At 35.5% G+C, this 17,594-nt stretch overlaps 1 protein-coding gene across 25 annotated transcripts in view; it reads left to right on the top strand.

The window, feature by feature from the left end:
- Positions 1–17,594, top strand: part of LOC138693202 (retinol dehydrogenase 13-like) — a 544,367-nt gene that overhangs the window by 142,917 nt on the left and 383,856 nt on the right. The window contains exon 6 of one of the 25 annotated variants that reach the window (XM_069816963.1): positions 700–13,461. The exons of the other annotated variants lie outside the window; for them this stretch is intronic. Within the exon in view, the coding sequence (XP_069673064.1) occupies positions 700–1,960 (1,261 nt within the window). The 3' untranslated portion in view covers positions 1,961–13,461. Of the gene's footprint in view, positions 1–699; positions 13,462–17,594 lie in introns of those variants that run through there. 25 annotated transcript variants of the gene reach the window in all.

The raw sequence follows: 17,594 nt of genomic DNA, 5'->3' as shown, positions 1-17,594 counted from the left end.
TATAAACATTTACATTGTTTTCAATACATTGTTCATTGTCCAATACACAGTGTTTCTATAATGTATTGCACTTAAACTCTGTAATTAAAAAGAATTTCATTTCTTGAATTTTGTACTTTTTTTCTTATCCTTAAAGCAAATGTTTAAATGGATCATGGTGCAGGTTGTATGTCTATTTTCATGATACATGATTTTCTGTTATTTCTTGGTTGTTAAGTAAGTTAATCCATTTGATGCAACATTCACTAGTTTTGTAAACACAAAAACGTCTATATCAGTATTTTATAAGGGGCTTCAATTTGAATCATGCATTGTAAATTTTGTAATACCAATGTGATATTGTACTATATATGTTTTCTATTATTAGTAGTTCTACTTAGCAACTAGTTCGAAATGAGGAAAATACCAGAACTTAGAATCCATTGCACAAATCATTAATAGAACATTAGCAAATACCTACATATAGAAGTCCTGAATAAGAAGTGTATGTAGTTCTAATATTAAACAAAATATAATTAAAATCTGTGAAGTTAATATATTTTGAAAAGTAAAATATTCATTTACAACTTTTATGCAACAGAACACCTTGAGAACAATGAACCCGTGCATGGAAAACCTGGATATGAACATAAAATTATGAAGAACAAGTGAGATAATGGCACCAACAGCAGTAATCACTCTGCACACTTTGTCTTGCAGGTGTCAGCTGTCTCCTCTTACATCGTTCAAAGCTTTCCAGGAAGCAAAAAATGCTTTGAGGAACATGTACGGGCAGAAGGACACCATAGCTTCCATATGTGATATGCCACCCCATCATTTTGTGTGGATTAAATGTGAAGAAAAATCAAGAAATTTACAAAACTGTCATTATTGTAATGATTCATTTAGAAACAAAAGTGAACTGGAAATTCATATGTCTAAATTGCATTCTGAAACCACATATCGTGTTAAACACGAAGAGCTCAGATTACAAGATGAATTTTCTGCTTGTACAGAAGAGTTTCCTGCTCAGGGTGGTAGTGAAACTAATTGCGTACCTAGAAAGGATGTTAAGATATCAAAACATATTGAAGAAATACCTCATGTTCCTGTGAAGAAAGATTACCTGTGCGAGATCTGTGATAGGTCGTTTACTAGGAAATATGATTTAAAAAGGCATTCTAAATGTCATACTCCACCAGCATGTGGTGCTGTTGAAGAGACTGAGATAGTAATGGTTAGTGAAGTGAATGAAAAGTGTGTAGAATCAGATTGGGACGAGAATGATGAAAAAATGGATTTTGATGAGGCACTAAATGATGACGACGATGAAGATACTTCAAAAATGGGTAAAAGAAAGCGTTTCCAGGCTAGTACTTTCCACTGTATTGAATGTGGGAAGAACTTTTCATTGAAAGATAGCTATTTCAGACACATGCGTATTCATACAGGAGAAAAACCCTTTACATGCCATATTTGTGGAAAACAATTCCGTGATTCAGGTGGCCTAGCAAGACATTTGAAAGATGTACATGCACGCATTAAGAATTTTAGTTGTGACATATGTGGGCGATGCTTTGCTTCCAAAGCAACTAGGGAGGACCATCGCCGTATACACACAGGAGAACGTCCCTACATTTGTGATTCATGTGGAAAGACATTTAAATCTAAAGCTTCTCTTTACATTCACAGTAAAATCCACACAGATTCATTCCCACATGAGTGCTCTTATTGTGAAAAGCGTTTCCGTCGTCGTCAGGAACTATTAGCTCATGTAACAACACACACTGGTGAAAAACCTCATGCTTGTGATGTATGTGGAAGATGTTTTAGAGTCAGAGGTGAATTATTAAGACACAAACTAATTCATTCAGAAGATAAACCATATGTTTGTTCTGAGTGTGGTCTTAGTTTTAGACAAAAAAGATATTTGAAAAATCATCAAAAGACACGCCATTCTAGGCGAGAGTTGAATACTTGAGATTGTATTTCAGGTATATTTTTAAATTAATGTTTGTATTTCTTTTGCTAAAGTACTCATTTTCTGATTTGTAAAATATTTGGGAAAAAAAAAAAAAAAAAAAAACAAGTATTAAATTGAGATAATGCTTAATTTTCTGGTGGTGTATTATATGAAAATTTATGTTTTTACTCTCTTCTTGATGTATTCAAATTACAACATTAATGTTTGTACAACGAAATAATACATGCTAATAATTTTAAGTTTTTGCCTTTATTATTGCAATATTGTGCCTGTTGTGCAATAAATTAAATATTATTTCAAGAAGTGAAGGATATTAATTTGGATATAAGTGTGCTAAGGGATTCCTTTCAAGGTATTTACAATAGACTCTTCATTGCTTATGTTTTTGTTAATATTAGTCTCACAGAATTTTACAGCGAGTACATTTAATCTCTCTGCAGTGATGAGTAGTAGCATTTAGCTATAGAAACAGGAGTTAAGTTGGAGTAGGATTGGCTACAGTGAGCGAGTGAATTGTATTATTTATATTACTTTTCTGAATGACTGTAATATGGGTTTTTATATCTGATTAAATTTATATTTACTCATCTCACAAAAAATGCTGGAAATGCTGACCTCCCAGAAGATGCTGGAAACGTTGACCTTATTGTTCAAGATTCAGGTCCACCCTTTTGCACTTATTTCTAAACATTTTTTTTTTTTTTTTTTCAATATTTCTGGTGTAATTGATTAACATAATTAAAGAAAACTCTGATTGAAGGGTTGCAAAATCTATTCCCAGGAACCAATTGGTTTTTTGTGTTTATTTTTCATATAATTGTGTCTATGAATAACTTTAAGCGTGTACAATATTCACATACAAACAATGTTTGAAATCTTGATGACATGTTTTGCATCACTGACAGCAAGTTAATGATTCTATGATAAGAATCATTTTACACGTAGACACATCACATATTTTTTTGTTTGTTACGCCACTGGTATATTGAAATTTTTGGGGAAAAAGTAATTATGTCTACCTTCATTTGTGATTGAGTCCAAAACAGGGATTGACACACAATCCAGTTGAGAAGGGTAATCAGGGCAGTAGAATGTTGATTCTTTTCTTCTGCCATTGTCATAACACAATTTGCAGCGTTTCCTCATTATTTTTCCTTTCTCATTAGCTCTTTGTTTTGCTGGCAGGTGTTTCACAGGTGGTGATACCTGTTTGATTGTTGGAGTGCTGAATATTGCATATAATAGCAAATATTGTGTTACTAAGTCTGAAATCATGTAACGAAATCCTTTTCTTTGTAGTGTATTGAGAATACAAATTATATGCATTCAGTAACATTATTTGGAAAAGGTGAATGCCAATTTTTTTTATATCACCTGTTTTTCTTTCAAATGGATAATACAAAAACATTTGATCTTAACAATTAAAGCCTAACATGCGCTTATTATACTTTTCAATTGCATGTAACTTGTTTTACTTTTTGCCTTCTTTTATGCACTGTTTCAACAATACTGCCTTCAAATTTAGTCGAGATAAATAACACGTCTATCTTATGTTTACGCTTCGTTACAGCAACACCATTAGCATACTGACACGTTCTGCCTCTGTAACTTAGATTTCGTTACTTCATCTGTATTGCTTTTGTGATTGGAGCATAATTTACTAGTACAGTAAGTGTCAGCTTGGAGTAGCTGTAAAGCCAGGTCATAACTGTTGTAAAAATTGTCCATGTAAAGAGCATGACTGTCATTCATCAGTTTTAATACAACATTCGAGACATGTCCTTTGCCGCCCAAATTACCAATTTGTCCTATGTATACTAAAATATGGAGTACCATACCATTGTTTTCTGTGAGCATGTACAATTTTATGCCATATTTGTGCCTTTTCTCCTTTATATACTGTCTGAAAATTAGTAGACCTCTGCATAATACCATAGATTCATCTAGTGAGAAATTCTTTCCTGGATAGTACACATCAATTATTGTATCGTTAAAGAGATCCAGCAAAGCTTTATTTTCTCTAGTCACCCATGTGAATTAGGTTGACCAGGTTTTGAATTTGCTGTAAATTGGAGGCACCGTAATATTAGAAGGAAACGAATCCTACTCATCTTAAGCAAAAAGCAGTCCATTTTCAACAAGGGCTCTTTCTTCCAATAGTCCTGGATATGTTGCATCTGAACCATACCCATGTGAAACAAAATACTAGAAAAACTTTTATCTCTTCTACTATTGACATTCACACAGGAAGTTATTCTGGATTGCTCAGTACACCCACGAAGAAAAACTTCTTCCATTACTAATAAGTCAAACTCGTCACATGCAAATAAATTTAAAAAATTCACTGGTCATCAGCAGCAAGTTCGACCTTTAGCCAAGTTCGTATTTCTCAAATTAGGTGACCCATCTGACCAAAAAGAGTTAATTTCCACTTTCACTTTCATTTGGAATGAAGTCACTGTCCGAAACAGGTTTAAGTGTTCAATAGATATGTAATTTCGTCATCCTTGCAAGTTTTAAGTGATGTCCGTTTAAGATTTTTTGCATTTGAAGGATCTGGAGGCATCTCAAAATTATTATCTAATTTATCATCCATGATTCCTCCATTTAAATATGTGGAAATTAAAAACCGAGAATAACTGTAAGGAGCAGCACCCTTCCAGTAAGTAATACTACATAACAATACAGGATAACCAAAGTAATGAATAATGCGCGTCATTTGCATATGGTATGAGGACCATGTGACGTTTGTAAGTAGCATTCAACGTGTTAAAGGCCCTCCCTGTCCCCCCCAAAAAAAGAAAGACTTTTTCGTTTTTTGTCATATATGTACATTTTGGAGTATTATTTGTCTAAAAATTCCTATTATAAGTGTATATAATTAATTTTATTAAATTAGTCTAGGTCAACTATGTTTTAGTCAATACTATATCATTTTATGTAAACATTGATATTTCAGGAATGATTTGCGCTAGAAAACTGTGGTTTACTTTATTCTGTAGCATATTGGAAGTTCTATACATAGGCTGCCTTGACACAGTATGTAATGGATACCTCCTGTTGTTTACAAGAGTGATTGCACGTGAAAACAGATTTCTGTGGATTTTTAGTTTCCAGTGCACCATATTTTTGTGACTGTGTTGTTTGATATAGTTTTGAAAATACCATGGAGCCAACATATTTTTAAAAAGCGTAAATACCATGGTAAAAGGACCAGCAAACAGAATAACCCTTCTGGCGAACCACATGCTGAAAATGTGACTATTGATTGTGGAGATATAAATTCCACTGACAACAGAGAAAATGTTGACACATCTCCTAGTGCAGCATTTTTCAAACTTTTTTGAAGTGGGGACCACTTTTTTTAAGTCAGAACAGTTCTGCGGACCACCTTACTCTTGCCTTCAAAAGCAAATTTATCATTTTTTTAGTATATTTTAATATCAATATACTTATATTTTAGTGTATTTTAATATCAATATACTTATATTTTTAAATATAATTAATTAATTTCACTCAGTGAAAGTTTGTTAGTTTCAATATCGCAATGAAAGTGATCACGAACCCATGAAAATTCGTCATATTTACTCGGAAAATAAGTTTCAAATTCTGACCTCAGAGTTGTATTATTGGTGTACTGTATGGTACAACGTACAGTATGTGACCATTTCAATGTGCAGACTGGATGTCGGCAAAACTATTAAAGTCATAAATACATGGAAAGGTTCGGTCCTCTGTTGGGTGGTCCCTGGCTGCATTATAGGGTCGGTGCCAGATGTGCAGGAAAAAGATGACGAGAAACACCACGTTCATAGTGCTTTATATCCCTCATTTGTTGTTGAGAGTAGAGTGGGAAGTCAGCAGGGTAATAAATTTCTTAAAATGTCAGTATTTACTTACTGGCTTTTAAGGAACCCGGAGGTTCATTGCCGCTCTTACATAAGCTCTCCATTGGTCCCTATCCTGAGCAAGATTAATCCATTCTCTATCATCATATCCCACCTCCCTCAAATTCATTTTAATATTATCTTTCCATCTACGTCTCGGCCTCCCTAAAGGTCTTTTTTCCTCCGGCCTCCCAACTAACACTCTATATGCATTTCTGGATTCGTCCATACATGCTACATGCCCTGCCTATCTCAAACGTCTGGATTTAATGTTCCTAATTATGTCAGCTGAAGAATACAATGCGTGCAGTTCTGTGTTGTGTAACTTTCTCCATTCTCCTGTAACTTCATCCCTCTTAGCCCCAAATATTTCCTAAGCACCTTATTCTCAATCACCCTTAATCTCTGTTCCTCTCTCAAAGTGAGAGTCCAAGTTTCACAACCATACAGAACAACCGGTAATATAACTGTTTTATAAATTCTAACTTTCAGATTTTTCGACAGCAGACTGGATGATCAAAACGTTTCTCAACCGAATAATAACAGGCATTTCCCATATTTATTCTGTGTTTAATTTCCTCCCGAGTATCATTTATATTTGTTACTGTTGCTCCCAGATATTTGATAAAATGTCAGTACTGAGAGAAAAAGAGAAAGGCGATTGCCATGTACATTTCCAAACTCTGAGATTTTCAGCTGTAGAGTGGTACATAGTTCGTTTGAATTTTATCTTTTCTTCTACCTTTTTTGAAGGACCACAAGGGCAGACCTCGAGGACCATAGTTTGACAAACACTGTCCTAGTGCTTCTACAAGAAAACTACAAACCGATAATTGTGTTGAAGACAATATTATTCCTAGTTTAATGAAATGGATGGTTTGCTTGTGTCATTAATTTACTTCTCTAGAATATAATGTTCTTAATGCTGCAAATACATATGATTGAATAATGACCACTGCTGATTCTAGAATTAGTAATGCAATTTGGGTTGTAATTAATATAATAGTCTTAATATTATATAACTTAAAAATGGGCCTACATTTCCTATTAATATAGTGATAGATTCAAGCATTCTAAGTGCAGTGTTCAGTGAATATGCGTGTTGTAAATTGTGTGGTGGGCAAATAATCCTTATTGAAGATGTTGAATAGAAATGGGATCGTTTGCAAACTGACAACAGCTTGTACAGACTGTGGACAGTCAAAATCCTGAGTTCAAATAAATATTCAAAGACTGACCTTTATGGGTCAAATGTGAGGCTATTTTATGGACTTAGGGGCAGGGCCTCCGAGAAGGGGGGCAAAGGGAGCAAGTGCATATGGGCCCGTGAGCAGTAAGGGCCTGTCAGATTAAGCGAGTCTGATTACTTTTTATTATCACGAATAATTATTCACAGATACATATGGGTACTATACAATTTTGTAAGAACATTTGTTACATGAATCTGACATATTAACCAACAATAGTAGAATTAATACAAATTACCACTTCATTATATAAATGTTTAACTTTTATATAATAGAATATCGGTTTCCCATGTTAGCAATCATCGACATGACACTTAAGGGCTCCGAGATTTGCCTGAAATATGTTCCCATCGCTTGTACCAAACACATTCAATTGGCTTGTCCTCTTAACTACAAACCCCTGCCGGCCCACCGCAATATGGTACTGGACTTTCCAAAATCCAAGCCGGAGGATTACGTTTCCTTTTCAGTAGGGCCTACATAGTATGTTTCGTTGTCGTTTTTCTAGTAAATTCTGTTCATTAGTGTTACCAGTGGACAATGGACAAGTAGAGAAGCTGGGAAGCGAAATTGAACGACCTTGGAAAACTAACAGTAGCAGACAAATTGCGTCACTGAATGTGTTGTTCGAAAACAAGAGTCTTTCCAAAAACAGTATTACAGTATTTTCAAAACTCAAGAATGGAGAATGTGTTCCCAGAGACTGGCTAGTGTGGAGTGAAACAAATCAGGGGAAATAGTACAGTGACATTTGTTTCAGTCCACACTAACCAGTCTCTGGGAACACAGTTTTGAAAATAATACTGGAAAGGCTCTTGTTCCGTCACTTTGAAGGTTATTAGGCAGGTTGGGGGTACTTTTTCGACCAACACATTCAGTGACACAATTTGTCTGCCACTTTCTAGTTTTCCAAGGTCGCATGTTACTTGCCATGACTCAGAGTTAGGAACTGGTGTGGGTAAATTTGTTTCACTTGCACATATTAACACATCATTTTTACCATTGTTTGCTTGTTCTGATTCAATACTACTGTTATCAGAATCTTTTTCTAGACAGCCACAACCATCAGTATTCACTTCTAAGTATGAACTGTCTTCATTTTTGACAACCTGAACAGACGGGCTGGACATTGGTTTATTTTCTGCACCTTCACCTTCAAACAAAATGAAGGAAATGAAAAATAAAAATGTATTCAGAGTAACAATGTGTCAAGAAAGACTGAGTAACCTTGGCCTCCTTAGTCTGGAGAGCGATCGTGGTAGGTCTTTAAGTTTTGATGATATAGTTGATGATTTTGCATGAATGAAGTCAAGGAGAGTTGTTTGTCAGAAATTACAGCTGTTTAAGAATAGTATTTTATGAAAACGAAATGAAACAAACGACAACGAAAAGACGAAAGTGTCGTTACAAAACATACTATGTAGGCCCTACTGGAAAAGAAGCGTGATGAATATAATATATTGTGCTAATGTGAAGTTTTGCTAAAAGATTTCATTGTAACAAAGGTGTATATTTTTAGATTTGTATCTGTGTATGGGGTTATCTTTTATTTATTTTGCAAATTATTATTATGGTCAGAATTATTGGTGCCGGTAACTTGTCTTTTTTAACTTTGTTTTTTTTTTCAACGGGGCCCGAGCACAATATTGCACAGGGGCCCATAAATCCTATCTGCGCCCCTGCTTAGGGGTATTGGTAAAGGGTACAATGCTGGTAAAGTTCTGTGTGCCCTTATGAATTTACCAAATCCACCCACCAACACTAGTAAATGTACACAAGTAGTAGGTGACGTGTAAATAATGTGACAACAGGATCAATGAAAACTGCAACTCAAGAGACTGTTGAGGAAAATCCTGATGGAAAAACAAAAATCTGATACCAGCATAGCATTCAATGGATCCTGGCAAAAGTGGGGACATCAATCAAAGAAAGGTGTTGCTAATGCAATGAGTGTTGATACATGCAAGGTGCTGGATTTTGAAGTCTTAACAAAATATTGCCAATGATGTACAGTTGCTAGCAAGGATAGGAAGAAGATAGAAGCTCATAAGGCTTCATGTACCGAAAACTATATTGGGTCTAGTAGTGGCATGAAGATGGCATCTGCAGTGTCGATTTTTCATTGATCTGAGAAAGAGCGTGGAGTTTGCTATTTACAATGCCTGGAGGATGTGACTGTAAATCTATTATAACTGTCTCCAATAATAAGCCATAATATGATGTCCCTATAACTAAGTTGGAGTGTGTAGGCCTTGTAAAAAAAGTGAATGGGAACACACCTTAGAAAGTTGAAAGAGCAATTAGGTAACATCAAACTGTCAGATGGGAAGAGCATCAAGAGTGCAGGAAGACTAACAAACACTATTATTGATACATTGCAAGAGTATTATGGAAATGTCATTAGGAACAACTGTGACAACCTGGATGCTATGAAACAGGCTATATGGGCAACCTATTTTCATAAGATTTCAACTGACCAACCATCTCATCTCTGCTCACCACCACCAGATACCTGGTGTAAGTACAAAAAGACAGAAGCAGAAGGTACCCTAAGCAATTTTAAGCATAACCATTCCCTCCCTGTAGCTGTTATGGAGGTTATAAAGCCTGGGTATAAGGATTTGGCAAATCCAGAACTGTTGAAAAAATGTCTTCATGGAAAAACTCAAAATGTTAATGAATCTTTCAACAACGTTATCTGGACCAGAGTCCCCAAGAATGTGTTTGTGGGTTATATCAGATGCTGTCATTTAATTATGGTAATAGGGGGAGAATTAAAGTGCTGGAGGACATAGGAGTGAAAATTGGACAACAAATAACATCTGGACTGAAAGCACTTGACAAGTTACCTGTCCAAAAATCTGAAGCTACTGCAAAAGATATGACAAAAGAGGCCAAGAAGAACAGGAGAAGCAGAGTGACCGATGACCCAGATTATGGTGCTGGATGCTCTCAGTTGAGCTGGATAGCAGAATATGTAAGTTTATGTTGTCTCACTATCGGTGCTAGTTTTCTCAAAACTTAATCTCAAACATATGTTCCATTCTCTTCTAAACTAAAAGAGATATTTACACGAAATTTTCACAGTTTCCTCAGACCTATATGGTACACTTGTGAAGTGAAAATAAAGTTTGGAGAGAAATATGTTATGTTATGCTTCATACATGATTGAATTTTTTTTTAATTTGCTCTTCATAAAAAACAATTGTTTATTTTCTCATTTCTTGAATTATAATTCCAATTGAATTCAGTGACCCTATGAGGTATTGAGGAATGTACAGTAAAAATTTCGTGCAATTATCTTTAATAGTGTCTGACCATATAAGGTATAGCCTCTATGAGGAATTGGAAAACACTTTTGATCAGTTATCTAGATATCACACGAAAATTTTATTGGAGGATTTCAATGCTAAAGTATGATGGGAGGATATTTTTAAACCGACTATTGGAAAAAAGAGCCTACATGTAACTAGTAATGATAATGGAGTTAGGTTAGTCAATTTTGTCGCATCAAAAAATTTAATTGTCAAAAGTATATTTCCCCACAAGGATGTACATAAATTTACTTGAACTTCTTCAGATGGATTGACACACAACCAAATAGGTCACATCTTGATAAACGAAGATATACTAGTATAGTAGACATTTGAACCTTCAGGGGGGCAGACTGTAATTCTGACCATTATTTGGTAATTGGAGAATTAAGAGAAAGACTGTCAGTAGCCAAGCAAGTAGAGCAACAAGCTAATATTAGTAGATTCAGTATTCTGAAATTAAAGGACAAGGAAACTAAGCAACATTATCAAGTCGAAATTTCAAATATGTTTGCCGCTTTAGGAAGTTCCGATGAAGTTGAGAAAGAGTTGAATGTTAATAGCGTGTATGAAAATATCAGAGATAATATCAAAATTGCAGCTGAGGAGGGAATAGGTTATTATGAAACTAAGAAAAAAACCATATTTTGATGAAGATTGTTGCATGTAGTAGAAAGAAGGAAACTGGCAAAATTGAAATTCTTACAGGATCCAGTCCAGGAGAATAGAGATAATTATTTCAATGAAAGATGGGAAGAAAGTTGTACACTTACGAATAAAATGAGAGATTACTTGAAGAAAAACTGAATGAGATAGAAACAAATAGTAAGAATGAAAGCGTTGTTGTTGTTGTTGTTGTTGTTGTTGTTGTTTAGTTAACTGTCCGAAGATAGGTTTGAACCTCATAAGTAACACCAATAAGGCATCACTCATGAGGCAAATAGACCAGGAGATAATAGGGTAAGGTGGCCAGTTCCTTTCCCCCTAATGAAAGCATTAGAGATTTTTATAAGGGCATAAAGGAATTTAAGAAAGAATGTCGGGCAAGAGTGAATGTGATCAAGAATGATAATGGTGATTTGCATGAGGTTCTCATTCCATCCTGAACAGATAGAAAAACTATTTTGGGCAACTACAAAATGTACATAGGCTAAATAGAAGTGATCAGGACGTTATTCAGATTCACACTTTCTGAAGTCAAAATTGCGATAGAAAAGCTGAAAAAGTATGTCTCCAGGTATCAATCAGATTCCAGCAGAATTAATAGAAGAGGGTAGAAATTCATTAATTATGAAATTTATAAGCTTCTACTTGCTATTTGGGGGAAAAAAAATTGTACCATAACGGTGGAAGGAGTCCATAATTGTACCTATCTTTAAGAAGGGAAAAAGACTTCTACGTGAAAAAAGATGAGAAGTTATTTGTCATAAAAAAATTAATGTCTCATATACACTAACAAAATACTTAAATCTGAAGGAATTTGGACGATGATAAGCTAATTTTTTCTAACCTTGAGAGAGAGAGAGAGAGAGAGAGAGAGAGAGATGGGATTTTTTCATAATCAAAATTTTCGGGAATTTTAAGGTTTTCAAGTTTTAACAATTTTTTTGGTTTTCTTTCTCTCTGTCAAGATATCCTCTATATTTAATTCGAATAGATAACTTGCTCCAAGATTTCTTGAGAAAAATTATTTTTTTCTATTTTATTTTTTAGGAATAACTGTAGTAACTTTTGAAGATGTTGGACAGAATTTTGTCCAATGTTCTTTTGAGAAGGTTAATTCCATATGTAGATGAAATTATTGGGAATCTTCAATGTGGTTTTAGGCGTAATAGATGGACTTTTGATCAAATTTTTTGTATTCAGCAGATATGGAGAAAAAATGAGAATATAAAAGCACAGTAAATCAGTTATTCATAGATTGAAAAAAAAACATGACTCTATTAAGAGAGAAGTTTTATATTAGGTTGATTAATAATTTCATAGCAATTTTTTTATAGGTTTATTAAAACATCAGATACACATAAGAAAGAGGTTAATCATCAACAATATATTCTCCTTCACTATTTACCAGTCTGCCAACGCTAGAGTAGTTTTTCGATTCCATGCCTGCAGAAATCGCGAGGTTTTGAGTCAAAGAAGTCGTCAAGCCATATTCGGAGCGCATTTTCATCCGGAAAGCAAGTTCCTTAAAGGTTGTTTGATAGAGAGCAGAAAAGGTGAAAATCTGAGGGTGCAAGATCAGGTGAATAAAGTGGTGCAGATTGACTTCCCAACCCAACTCCTGGATAGTGTTTTGTGTCAGGTTAGTAGAGTGCGGACAGCATTATCGTGGAGTAGCATCACTTCATGCTGTCTTGTTGTTTGTTTTTCTTGGATTGTGTATGCAAGATATCTCAATTGGTGGCAATAAATGTCAGCAGTGATGGTTACACCTTGGGGAAGCAATTTGTAGTACAGCACATCCTCGCATTCTACCAGATGCATATCTGCATATCTCTTGTATATGCGTGCTGGCTTTTGTACAGGGAGTTGCTTTTTTGTTCAGGTTAAGCCATTCCTTTCTTTTCCTTATGTTAGCATAAATACACCATTTCTCATCACCAGTAACGATATTGGATAGGAATGTTCAATGTTCATGAGCCAGTCGATGACAAGGTAGCAAAGATGCACATATGGCCACCCACTGATTTTTGTGGTTTTGGCTTAGAGCATGCGGTACCCATACACCTGATTTTTTAACCTTGCCCATTGAATGCACGTCGCACCATGGTGGAATGGTCACAGTTCATCACATTTGCTAGTTCTCATGTACACTGACGTAGATCATTATGGATTAATGTATTTAAACGGTCTTCATCAAACCCCGAAGATCTTCCTGAATGTGGAGTGTCACTAATGTCAAAATGATCATCCTTAAAACGAGAAAATCATTTTCCTGCCATGCTCTCTCCAATAGCATTGTTCCCATACACAGCACAAATGTTTCTGGCCGCCTCTGCTGCTTTCGTCCCTCTATTGAACTGAAAAAAAAAAAAAAAAAAAAAGAAGTTGGAAAAGTTCCACTTTCTCCACTTGACACTCCATTTCTAGCATCCATGGCTCCACTCTATCTGGAAAAATGAAAACTTCAATATGTAAACTCAAGGACAACAATTGAACTTCAAATAAAAAATGACAATTGATAAATAAACCCATAACAACTGGAGTATCAACACGCGAAACAAAAACACTACGAACTTATGCATCAACCCGATATAATAATCTTATTGAATTTGGTATTCCCAAGAAACTAGTTCGATTAATTGAAATGGTTCTCAGTAAAAAGTACTGCAGAGTCCATATAGATAAGTTTCCGTCTCTGCTTTCCAATTCACTGCGGGTTAAAGGAAGAAGATACACTATCGCCTTTAGTTTTTAACTTTGCTTTTAGAATATGCCATTAGGAAAGTCCAAGATAACAGAGAGTTTGAAATTGAACGGGTTACATCAGCTAACTGCTTGCTTATGTAGTTGACGTGAATGTGTTAGGAGGAAATCTACAAACTATTAGGGAAAACACGGCAATTTTACTTAAAGCAAGTAAACAAGTTTAGAAGTAAATCCCGAAAAGACAAAGTGTATGATTATGTCTTGTGACCAAGGTTTGGAAGTAAATTCCGAAAAGACAAAGTATATGATTACGTCTTGTGACCAGGACATAGTATAAAATGGAAATATAAAAATTCGAAATATATCTTCGAAGAAGTGAAAAAATTCAAATATCTTGGAGCAACAGTAACATATGACATGGAAATTAAACACAGAATAAATGTGGGAAATTGCCTGTTATTATTCTGTTTAGAATCTTTTATCATCCAGTCTTCTCTCAAAAAAGCTGTAAGTTAGAATTTATAAAACAGTTATATTAACAGTTGTTCTGTATGGTTGTGAAACTTGGACTCTCACTTTGTTAATTCCCGATTTACCACGAAAATCGTCTGTAGCTGCATTTAGATTGGCAACAGGCCATGATTGTTTGGCCAAACACATGCGTAGAATTGGAATATATCAGTTCCCTAACTGTCCATTGTGCAACTCAAACCAAGAAATGGATTCGGAACATCTCAAAATCTGTGCTTCAGTGGCTGGTCATGATAATATCTTTGAAAAATATTGTAGTGCAAGAGGTCAAATGACTTCATTGTCAAATGCCTGGCATTAGAAAACAACAACAACTTTGAGAGAGGAAGAGAAGCTAAGGGTGTTTGAGAATAAGGAGCTTAGGAAAATATTTGGGCTAAGAGGGATGAAGTTACAGGAGAATGGAGAAAGTTACACAACACAGAATTGCACGCATTGTATTCTTCATCTGACATAATTAGGAAAATTAAATCCAGATGTTTGAGATGAACAGGGCATGTAGCACATATGGCAAATCCAGAAGTACATATAGAGTGTTAGTTGGGAACTTGGAGGGAAAAATATCTTTGGGGAGGCCAAGACGTAGATGGGAGAATAATATTGAAGTGGATTGGAAGGAGGTGCGATATGATGGTAGGGATTGGATTAATCTTCCTCAGGATAGAGACTGATGGCAGGCTTGTGTGAGGGCAGCAATGAACCTCTGGGTTCTCTAAAAGCCATTTGTAAGTAAATATTGGTTTTCAAAATCAATATTATACTGAATGTATAATGTATCTAAACAGTTCTACCCAACATACAAGGCACGTCCATAAAGTAACTTTCCCACTCGTCCCACAGCTAGCAAACCATATGTTGCGCGAAGCGACTATAGTAATGTCCTGGAATGGCGCATGTGCTAGCGGACTTCCCGAGTGCTCTCAGTAGCTTTGTTGCATTGGTTGAAGATGGACGTTCCTATTCCAGCTCCCGCCGAGTGTGAAGTGTGATCAGTGATAAAGTTTTTGAATGCACAGGGCATAGCGCCGATTGAAATTGATCGTCAGCTGTGCCAGGTCTATTGGCCTAACGTTATGAGTAAGCAGATTGTGCGTTGCTCCACAAGGTCGTCTATGATGATGGTTGGCCTCCCACTGCACTCTTCGTCATGCACATTTTGGCATCCTGCTGAAAATTGTCTACAGCAGCAACACACCATCTGCTTGCCCATAGACCTCATATGCTCTCCACAAGCTGGATTTAGTTTTGAATCTCCATACAAGCCTATAATCATTTAGGATATATTTCTCCATTCTTCATTTAGTGCCATGACAAGCTCTTGAAAGTCACTTTGGACCTCGAGGGCATTCATAGATGCGTCTTTCAAGTGTACTCCATAGGTGTTCAATAACATTTAAATTTGGACTCATCACTTGCCAATCTATTCGTACTTGTTGAGGAAGTTCATGGAGATGGCAGCAACATGGAGTCTTGCATTGTCATGCTTGAAGAAAAAATCAACACTCATACATTCTGCTGCAGAAACATCATGATGTTCTAATATATTCTTAACATAGCCAATTGAATTTAGCCACTCTGGAATGATGGTGAGGACAGTTGGCTTTTAAGCTGATGGTTCCCCAGACCATAGTTGAGCCCTGACCAAATTTATCAATTTTCTGAAATTAAGTAGGTTGATACATATTTCCAGGCACACATAATCATCCATCATATGAAGTCAGGGAGAACCTCGATTCATCTGTGAACAGTATTCGTCTCCAATGTCGAAGTTGCCAATCTACATAGTCCAGAGTGAATCTTTATCATGCTTGCTTGTGATGGACCGCTAAATGAAGATCATGTAGAGGTCTTCAAGCTCTTAAATTGCTTTTGCTCAGTCTATTCCTGACTGTCTGGCCACTTATGAATCATCTTTGCAAGTCATGGGCAGTGGAATTGCTCTGACACAGAAGGGAGAGAACTAGGATTGCCAATCGTCTGGAATTTTTCCGGATTGTCAGGAAATCAGTCCTCTATGCAGGAAAAAATGAAATTGTTTTCAGGATGCTTAATGTCCGAAATTTTGTTCATTGCAATATTATATTCTGAAATTTCATATTAATATTTCATTATATACGAGATATGAGAGATCCGATGTAGTTTGCAATGGCTATCAAAGACATTTTATAATTATACAATATATTTTTGTTGAATAGAAGCAAAGAGTTTTGTAGGTATTACAAGCTCTTTGAATAGAACACAGAAGAAAGTTCGTGGTGCCCATTGGTGTAGTTAGTGGCTTGTTAGTAATCACCATTTGAAGAATTTGAGTGATTCTGATGTGCATCTCTTTAAGAAGGAATCACTGAATGTGTATCAGAGGCCATTGACTGTTTGCAAAAATGGTTTGAGTATGATTCTTCACTTCTTAAGAAAATCACTTTTCTAAGACTTAATGATACTTTCACAATCATGTACTTACTGGAATTGTGAATATATTGCATGTTAATATAGAACTGGACTTTAAAAATCGTGATGCATTGTACCAGGAATATTGCTTATTGAAAGAGATGATGCCAATATTGAAAGATCTACCAACTCCACAAGAATGCTGAGACACTGTTCTGAAGATACATAGTGTGTGCCAAACTTAAAGAAAATTGCTGAACACATACATGTTCTTCCAATTAGCAATGCTCATGTGGATCGAGTGTTTTTAAAAACTGAAGAATCTCTGAACTGACAAGAGGATCCAGATGAGGCCAGAACTTGTAAAATCAGAATTCTTACTAAAGATGAACTTTAATTTGTCATGTAGAGAATTTTTTTTATTAATTTCAACAAACAAAGAGCTAATAAAAACAAAGGAAGCAACAAGTATTCTTCCAAACAATGTTGGTGTAGTGAGTGTAGAGACATGTATACTTATCAAATCCTGTGCTTTTCAGTGTGTACAGACTCATGGCATATTCTTTAATATAGGGCTACACCGCTACAAAAAAATAATAATATGAAGGCAATTCTAATTAATCAATTGAGCATCAAAATGCAAGTGTATTTACATTGAAATTCATTATAAGTTTATGTGCTTTTTAATTTTTTTAATGTGTCCTGAATTTCCGTCCTCTAGAGTTGGCAACCCTAGAGAGAACCAAAAGTCTAGCTTGATTACTTGTTGTCTTTTGTTTACATCCAAGACCATGTCTTTTCTTCTACTGTCCTATCTCCATGTAGTGCATGACATCTGTACACTACTGATAAAAGAGTAATGGAGGTTATCAATGATCTGACAAGTCTCTGC

The sequence above is a fragment of the Periplaneta americana genome, chromosome 17 (assembly GCF_040183065.1).
Source record: "Periplaneta americana isolate PAMFEO1 chromosome 17, P.americana_PAMFEO1_priV1, whole genome shotgun sequence".
In the NCBI taxonomy this organism is placed as follows: Eukaryota; Metazoa; Arthropoda; class Insecta; order Blattodea; family Blattidae; genus Periplaneta; species Periplaneta americana.
Note: the sequence above shows the minus strand (reverse complement) of the source record. Positions and strands in the feature narration are given on the sequence as shown.